Source organism: Cariama cristata, unplaced genomic scaffold (genome assembly GCF_000690535.1).
Source record: "Cariama cristata isolate BGI_N322 unplaced genomic scaffold, ASM69053v1 scaffold5896, whole genome shotgun sequence".
NCBI classification, from domain to species: Eukaryota; Metazoa; Chordata; class Aves; order Cariamiformes; family Cariamidae; genus Cariama; species Cariama cristata.
In genome coordinates, this window is record NW_009622628.1 from 41,390 (window position 1) to 50,567 (window position 9,178).

Consider the following 9,178-nt stretch of genomic DNA (forward strand, 5'->3'; position numbering starts at 1 on the left):
TACAGATACACCTTTCTTTGGTGATGTACTTTTAATGCACCAGTTTGGCTGAGCCAACCCATATTAAGAAGAAGTTTATTTGCCGTGAGCTGTTGGCTCCTCCCGACATGATATGACCGTCTGCACAAATTGACGTTGCAGGTCTTCACAGCATTGGCTGGGGCTGAGGTGGTCTGAGGTTGTAAATGAGACACGGTTTTGGGGGGGGATGTGAGATCCTCTTTTTAGACCAGCTGAGAAAACTGGAAAAAGCAGGCGGGCTTGGAGGTGTGGACAGGCTGGCTGAGGTTCACCTTGTTCTAGTTTTAGTTTTGCGAGCACAGGCAGCACCTTTGTTGGAAAGGAGGGAGCTCAGCCTGGCAGCTGCCTGCAGATGGGCAGCGCTGGTGCCCGGAGTCCCCTCTTGTGGGTGTCTCTTTCAGCACTCTGCTGAAGCACAAGTCTGACCTGCTTTTTCTTCTTGGTGGACTGTAGCCCTCAAGCATATAGGGGAAAAAAGTCTTAAAAATGCAATGGTTCAGAAAACTGAGAGGAAAATGATAGGAGTACCTCATTTGTTACTATTTTTTTAAATCTTCCTGTTTTCAGCCACTGTCGTGAATTTTGAGTGTGGGGGATGAACACAGTTGCTGACATTAAAAAAGGAGGCAGATGGGCACCTCCACCCTCCGGAGGAGCATCGCTGTTGGGATGAGAGCAGGGGTGCGACCACACCAACCTCCCCAGACTAAACACAGCCTTCCTGAATATGCCGCTAAGGCGGCTTTGCTTTATAGGTCAAGATCGGGAGAGGTGTCAATGCCTCTGATCTGAAAAGAATTTAGTGCCTGAATGGATTTATTTAGCACTTGAGACTGTGCGTTTCAGCCCGGGTGAGGGGTGAAGGCTTGTGGAACATGGGAGAGGTGGCTGATCTCCTAGGCTGCAGGTGACAATACCAGGCAGCATTAGAAAACACAGATCTTAGCAACTTTTGGAGCAGTGAAAGATAAAAAAAGATAACTGGTTCTTCAGGCAGCCCAGTGTGGGCTTCAGTGTTGAAGCAGCAAAGATCGAGTGTTAACTTCATCCCTGGTGCAATGCTACTTGAATAAAAGTCATGCTGTGAAGAAACTTGCCTTGTATTGGCCTGCAATGGGCTCTGCACCACTGCTGACTGCACGCTGTGTTTTATTAGATGCTGGAGATGAAGCTATTAGCAAAAAAGTAAGGAAAAAAACAGGAAACTGATTGTAAACAAACATAAGCTGCTATCAATGAGCATCTGATTTCTACGATTGTCTCATTCTGCCCTCGCGGATCACACTCCCACTGATGTGGGAAGTGAGAAGAACTCACATTGTTTCCTCCTGTTACGGGAATTTTGGAATTCACTGCATACAAACATCAATGCCAGATACCCTGAGGAAGAAGCCCGTGGTGTAGAATCAGTAGTGCAAGAAAGTGTTTGGTGGCTTCTTATCTATCAAGAGTCTAAAATGCAAAATACTGAGCAAATTTATGTGTTATTAGAAATATACTTAATCTGTGTTTCAAAGAAGTCTGAAAATGTAAGAAACTGATCCCTGGGGAAAGCCTGTGAAAGTGGCTTTCCACACCCCAAATGTGACGGGTGAGAACGTGAATACTTTCATTCGTGTGGCACGAAATACCTCCACGATCACAACCCTGTGCACAGACAGCCGTTTGCACTCAACCGTTGTGCAGTGGCTGTGTTCCGGACCCCTGTCCCAGCTGGCTGCAATGCCATTTAAAACCACCCATGTCTTTTCATCCACAGTGGGGACATCCAGACGCCCGACTGCCCAGAGCCAGCCGGGTACCAGGGTATAGGAGGGGACGATGCTTGCCACAGGGGACTGTAAAGCAATTCTTCCTGGGGATGCTTGCCGCCCTGCTTTCCTCAGCACCAGCTTTCCTTCCTTCACTCATTGTCCCCTGGTGTTTGCCTAGCGTGCCATGCCCACCCAGGGTATTAGAGACCTTGTTAAACCAGCATAGATATTTGGCAATAATTTGTTAGGGGTGTGGCAGCTGGAGAACCTTGTGCTTCAGGTTTATTTGGTTAAGAAAGATTGGGATGTGGGAAAGCGGAAAGGCAAACATTTCCCTTTTGCCTTTTTTTCTTTGGCTGGAAGGAATGATTTTATTTGAGGTGATTTTTTTTTTTTTTTTTTTTTTTCTGGTTGAAGCCTCTAAGAAGTCATATTGCACCTTCAAAACAAACTGCTGAACTCAACTGCTTTTACCAAACGCATGCAAAATTTTCCCCTCAGGATCCTTAGAGGCCCTGGAGTGCCTGCCTTGCAAAACCTGGGGCGGTGAGCAGAGTCACTCAAAAGTGATAACCATAGGATACCTTTAGACAGTGTACTTACGTGTATTTATAAATATATGTATACATTTAATACATAAAATTCTCTTTTGGTATGTTACTGCATGCTGAAAGAAAAATAATGCAGAACTAAGATACCAAAAGAGATGCTGCCTGGCTGGCAAACTCTGAAAAAGCAAGAACAAAACCCTCTAAGGGGCACAGACACAAGCAGTTTTGATCATCGGCTTTCTCTTGCTGCTTAATACATGTGATTATTTCTTTGTGATCATTTCAGATGCCTCAGGAACAGTACGCGCACCGGAGCACCATGCAGACCTCGGAAGGACCCCAGGTATACAAAGTGGGGATTTATGGCTGGAGGAAGAGATGCCTCTATTTCTTTGTGCTGCTCCTAATGATTTTAATCCTGGTGAACCTTGCTATGACCATCTGGATTCTGAAGGTTATGAACTTCACAATTGTAAGTAGGGGTTACCCTGAAATGTCTGGGGAAGATGAGGGAGGGTGATGGTCTTTCCTCTAAGCATGACTTCAGATACAGCTTCAATAACGGGGTGGTTTAGTTGCTGTGGATAGCCGTTATTACAGGGAGGGACAAATTTACCCAATGATGCTCTTTCTGCTGGAGATGTCTGCAGTATTGCCAAGCTGAGGAATGAGCTCAGCGTTGCAAATTGTGTTCCTCCTACCTGTTTTATATATACATGTATATACGTAAACAATATATGCTACCCTCCCCCATTTTTCAATTATAAAGTGTTTTAAAATTAAGGAAATAGGTTATTTTGAACTGGGTTGTGGAGGTGGGTTTGAGCCTTTCTCTTAGACTTTTTCTGCTTTTCTCCATGACTGGGAAGTCGAGAAACTTGATTTACCTTTTTCTTAGGGAAAATTCGTGTTGTTCCATAATGACGTGATTCTAGAAGCTTCATGAAGAAAAATAAAATTTCCAGGGTGGCTCTCTGGGTGTGTTATTTAGGTGGAGCATATCTTTATCCTTGTTGTGCTGTGGTTGGTGCGATCAGTCCTACCAGCAGCACTCCCTTGCTGCACAGAACCCCTGATCAGGGTTAGCTTTCCAGAAGCCCCTAGAAAAATGTTGGACAGCTGTACTGGGAGGTAGATTGCACTGGGGCAGATGGTGTCTTCTGGGCCCAGAGCACTCTGTGCATCACTTAAACTCTGCTCAAACTCTTTTTGAGATCTTAAGGGGTGTCTTGACCTTGAATAGCCTTTTTACAGGGTGAACTTTACCTCTCCTGCTCAAACAGACTGAAAGTCAGGACATGGTGAACCAGGCAGACACCACTTCCAGGGCTAGTGAGCCTTTATATATAGCAGATCCTAGTTTTTCAGTAGATAATTTGGCCAAGCAGAGTGAAAATGAAATGTTTGGTCCCCTCTTCTCCAAAACAGTCGTTGCCAGTCTTGGTCAGATGAAGTTATTTTAAGATCATTTGAGTCTTCATGAGAAACTGAGTTTGAGGCTTTAATCCTGGAATTACTTTGTGAGAGAGCTGTAAGGCTAAATTCCCCTAGACCACTCTCAAGGACCTTCCCAGCCAGACTCTGATGCGAGCAGCATGTTTGAAGTCTCCCGGCATTTCTTTCTCTGCTTTGGTCTTGTGAAGCCCTGAACAGCTGTGTCCAACATTATGTCACTAATGGACCATGAGAAGTTGAGTAAACAATCTCTGACTTACTGTATCCAGCAGACAAAATGCTGTGTCAGGGGAACATGTAGCATTCATTTTCTCTAACCAGGATGCTGTCAAGGTATGCAGAAGATTGCAATGCATGTCTGCTTAGGGAGCAAGCAATTATAAAGCAGTAATCCACAAAAAGCTCCTGTGAGTGGGTGAAGAGTGAGCCAAACTGGAGCAATTAATGCTTAACCCAGACCAGTTATTTAATCTTGTGAAACTGATGCCATTTTGATACACATTTCATGCTGAACTGTGGTCTTTAGATTGATGTAGTTGAAAAATAGATATTTCTGAGGAGAAGGAAGACTTGGTCATATGCTCATCATACAGACAGTGGATATCAACCTGAGCGCAAAATAATAGGATTTCAGATTCTCACTTTTCAGGAATGCAACTTTATTTCTTTATAATAACATAACTTCGATATGTCAGTCCCATGCTTTCTGCTATTTGGTGGTGGCGGTCAGTCAACTCTCTACAAGTTGCTTGGAAAGCCAGGTGAACTTCCCTGCTCCTTTCTTCCTCACTGCCCTCTCCTGATGCATTGCATTTTGCAGACCATCTGCAGGAGGGTCATCTCCTAGGGATACACACAGAAACCTCCCCCTTCCAGCAGCTCTTTCCACCCCACTAGGATGTACACTGGCTTTTTTGGGGATGCACTGATTTTCAAGCACTTGTCTGATTCTATTTCCTTAAATAGTCACTTGCCCTCTGATTCACTGGGGATTAATCCAGGGTAAAGTATATTTGTATATGGCTTTAGTTAATTCATATCTTCTAAAGCTAGTAGGCGATGAACAGCATTTGCTGATAAAAACACAGACTGTAGCCCTGAATCCTGCAGTGGGAACTGCTTTATGGTTATAGGCAGGGCCACACTACTCAGGGTACGTGTCTCTGGCACAGCCAATTGGGAATAAATATAAGAACAGGGCATGTAAAATGTGATCCTTGCCCCGATATGCACCCGTTCATCTCCTGATCTCCTCCTGCGCCTGCAGCCTCACCAGCTGCTTTGGATCCTGCTCTGCAATCCCTCCTGCACCATTCCCTGAGGCTGAGAAAAACCACTTTGCTAAGTGAATTTTTAGAGGCAGACTTTTATCTCTAAATAACAAATGTAGCAAAATTCTCAAATGAGGAGATGCAAATATGGAAAAAACTTTAATTTGTTCCTGTTCTGATAAGAGCAGCTGAGAGTCCTTCTGGGGCAGGGGAATGATTTGAGGAGTCGGTAAGCAATAGCTGCTGCTTAACAGATCTGAGTTACCCCAATGCTTGCAGAGCAAAAAAGGAGGGGAAAGTTTGTACTTCTGTTCTTGTGGAAAATATAGCATTTCCAGTACCTTCCCAGCCCTGAGCTCTCTTCCCAGAACCTGAGTCTGTTCAACTCCACAAAACAGTCCTGGCACTTACTGGAATTTAATGAGTGCTCATTATAGCCAATAAGTGCTCACAGTATTTTAATGAGCATAGCAAACCTGCTCAAGAAAACTCGGGGGTGTTTTAAATGCTGATAATGGGGAGTGGAGAGGGAGGAGGAGATGAAGCAAGACAATCTCAGGGGGAAAAAAACACCTTCTCATGCGTGTTGTAGCAAAATCCATCCACTCCACTTCCACGTCAAGCCTGACCTCCCTTCTCTCCCCTCTGCATGCCCCACTGCCTTGTGCTCCGGGAGACAATTCCTGTAAAATCTTACCATAAGCTTCCAATCCACGGCTTTTAATAAGCAAGGCATCATTAATTTAGTCTAGGTTTTGCTTTTATCTGAACGTTCAAGGCTTAAACTAATTTATGTGTGGCTATTGCTTTTTATATGGGGCTGTCAAAGCAGTGTCACGTTCATGTGGGGCCAGTTGGTCACTGTCTAGTCTATCCTCTGGCGCAGTCATTCACTTCTCGTAGTATTTGATCCTCAATTTGTTTTAAATGCCTTTATCAGGCACAGGCTATATGAAAAACTGACCTGGAGGTGACCTCAAATACCATCTGCCTGTCCCACAGCTGCTTCCCATAGCCAGGTCCATTTATCCCATTCATTTAGATCAGGACTGTGCTTCTCTGGGACTGCAGGAAGCACTGTGAAGGTTGCTACCGCTAAACCTTACTTTGATTTTCAGTCCAAACCACGGAATGAATCTGGACCAAAACCACTAATTTGGGTGGAAACCCAAATGCACCCTGAAGGTGACCTAACCTAATTGAGGTAGAAACCACCATCCAGCACTCAACTTTCCGATGATATATAGGTAAAGGGGACTCCACTTCATTCAGATCTTGGACAAGCCTGGTAGAAATGTGTGGTTTGCACATATTAGATTTGGGAAGAAAACACTAATGCCTGCGGGCTGTGTATGTGACTTAGCCACTCAGTCTACAGGCCCAGCACAGGCTTGGCTGTGTCCTGCCATCACGATTGCGTGGTGGAGGGCTGGACCTCGAGCTGTGGAGTGCTCAACCTCGAGCTGCACAGAGCTCAGCTGAGGCTGGCACAGCCCCTACAAAGGTTCGTATGTGCCAGTCTAATTTCAAGGCTGGAACCAGAGCTCTTAACAACCTTCTTATTTACGGTCCACATGCATTAGCATCCAGTGATGTAGCTCTTTAGTGGTAGGATTGCCTGTGACTGTGCATATAAGCACGTGCATCTTTTATGCTGTATGCCTATGATGTGCTAGGGATCTCTATTTCAGCTATTACTAGTGAGTTTAAACTGTTTTTTAAAAGCTTCCCATTGTGTTAGTTTCTGAATATTACAACAAAAGATGTGCTTACATAAACACAGCAAACCAATATCCTTATTTTAAACAGTACAAGGCTCAGAAGGTTCAGATAACGGGCAATGGCAGTGCATTGACCTCTTTCCACAAGGGTAGCATACAATGCCAGGTATTTTAAACAGTGTTAGGAGTCTAATGCATTATCCATTGGTACCCCTTTATAGTCTGTTAAGCAGCAGGGAGACCTCTAAACAGGAGAGATGAGAACTGTGTCCCGTTGTGGCTGCATTTAAATGGCAAACGCCCGCCTACTTGTCTGCCCATCAAACCGCTGAGGGCTATTTGCTTTTCCTTGCCCTTCCCTACTGTTTCTATCCATAGCTACCTGTTCGCGTGTTTTGGATTGTATGCTCTTTGGGACAGAAACTATTTGCATATGGCATCCTGTAGTCCTATATATTGGCAGGTTCTACTAGACTTTAAGGAGTAATAAATGGAAAAATAGTATTTTTCGCCTAATGAGCTTACAAGGCTTGAAATTCCTGGAGAACTGTCTTCTAAGAATCATCCAAAGCCAAGGCTCCACAATAGTCTTTGTAAGGAAAATATTCTGCAACTTTGGTATTCAGGAGGCGCTTCACGAGCCAAACTTAACATCTTCTTCCAAACCGGGAAAGCATATGCTGCTTCCAGGTCTGTGCAAATCCATGCAGACTGCTTGTGACATCAGTGCATGCACCTTCAAGGAAATGCAGTATAGAAATGGGCAGGCAATGACTCACCTCATTCCCTCTTCCTTAAGATGCAGAGAGAGGGATCTTCCCCTCCTGGCCTGGTCAGGCTGAGGTTGGGGTGCTCTCTAACCACAGCACTTGCAAACTGTGTACACGTTCCAGAACCACACAAGGTTTTTTGAAGGTTTGCATCCTTTAGCATAAGGTTCAACCATATTTTAATTGAACAGGAACAAATGACTGCAATTGTTCAGATTTTTCCTTTTTTTGCTGCAGGCTGCATTCATAGCTGAAGGGATATGTTCTAGCATCGTTGAATGAAATATTAGCAATTTAGAGAGACAAAATGCTGCTGTAGGTGGCACAAATGCTAAATATCATTATTATCTCACTTTCTTTATTAGAAGTTGATAGGAAAAATGTTCTTTTAAAATTTTGTTATGAACAGTTATTTCCAATACAATTACTCCCTCTTGTGTGTAAACTACCTGCCACATTTTAATTACAGGAAAACAGTAGGGTAATAACACAGCAGTAAAGATGGATTAGAGTTAGGAAAGCTCATTGCCCTGACAGGCAGGATTCTTTTATTAATGATTTAAAGGAATAGACTTTGTTCTAATTTTTTTTTTAATTACAAATTGCCACGGAAGAAAATGACTGTGCAGTTTATATTCCCTTCTCATGATTTCTCTGGGATCTCTTTAGGTGCAATGGTAAGGCCAACATGGGAAAGAAATATGGTCTGCTTTCCAGCTTCTGCTTCGTAGTGCAGCTGTAATCAGTCAGCTAGAATTGTTGAGTTAGAATTAATATTATTATATGCTTACTGAGGAAGTGAAGTTCTTGGGTTTTTTCTTTCTCCTTCGCACACACATGCGTACAAAATTGTCCACTTTTCCGTCCTAATTCATGTTGCTCTTTTTATAAAACAAGTAATTGTTTTGAGACTGTCTGCCTGATCCAAGAGCTTTGTGTATTTCCCTTCTTTCCTCATTCATGTGGACTCCATCTTCTGATATAAAGATGTTAATCTTGTAGGGGTGTGACAGCACCAGCAATACTGTGAGTGACTGTAACTATTAAGTGAAGAAGTTTCTACAGGTGAAATCTTTACCCCCTGGAATTTAGTAGGAATCTTGGATCAGGGCTCAGTGGATCAAGCCCTTCACTGTAATGCTTTTTATTTGCAGGTTTTTTTACAGTAAATTCTAATTTCCTTCCTCCTGGTTTGAGGAAAAAATTATGTTATGCTTTTCTTTTGCTCTTTTTAGAGATCTGAATTTCATTCCTAGAGAGTTTCTGTTTCTGTATGAAAAGCAATTGGGATTACTTATCTTTTTTAAAGATACATATAGTATTTTTTTGAGTTTAGAATATTGTAGTCAGTTTTAATAGGATATTGCATGATGGTATTAGAAGTTTGACCCCTTCATTGCTGCATCTTCCAGAGTGTCAAGCATTTGGTACTGATGACTTGCTGAGTTATAGCGCATCAGTTTCTTCTAGTGCTACACCTTTGAAAACTCAGTCTCTGATAATATTTCATTTTTATTATCTTAATACCACATCTTCTTAGCCAACATAAGCACATAAGGCTTTCATCTTCCTTGTTACCAAAAAGGGATGAAAGGATCCTGTATTTTTACCTCACTGTGTCTACCCTCTGCTGAA

The 9,178-nt window shown here is 43.1% G+C and overlaps 1 protein-coding gene across 1 annotated transcript in view; it reads left to right on the plus strand.

The window, feature by feature from the left end:
* Positions 1-2,612: 2,612 nt before the first annotated feature.
* Positions 2,613-9,178, plus strand: part of SGCD (sarcoglycan, delta (35kDa dystrophin-associated glycoprotein)) — a 130,299-nt gene continuing 123,733 nt past the window's right edge. The window contains exon 1 of the mRNA XM_009702398.1: positions 2,613-2,798. Within this exon, the coding sequence (XP_009700700.1) occupies positions 2,613-2,798 (186 nt within the window). The remainder of the gene's footprint in view (positions 2,799-9,178) is intronic.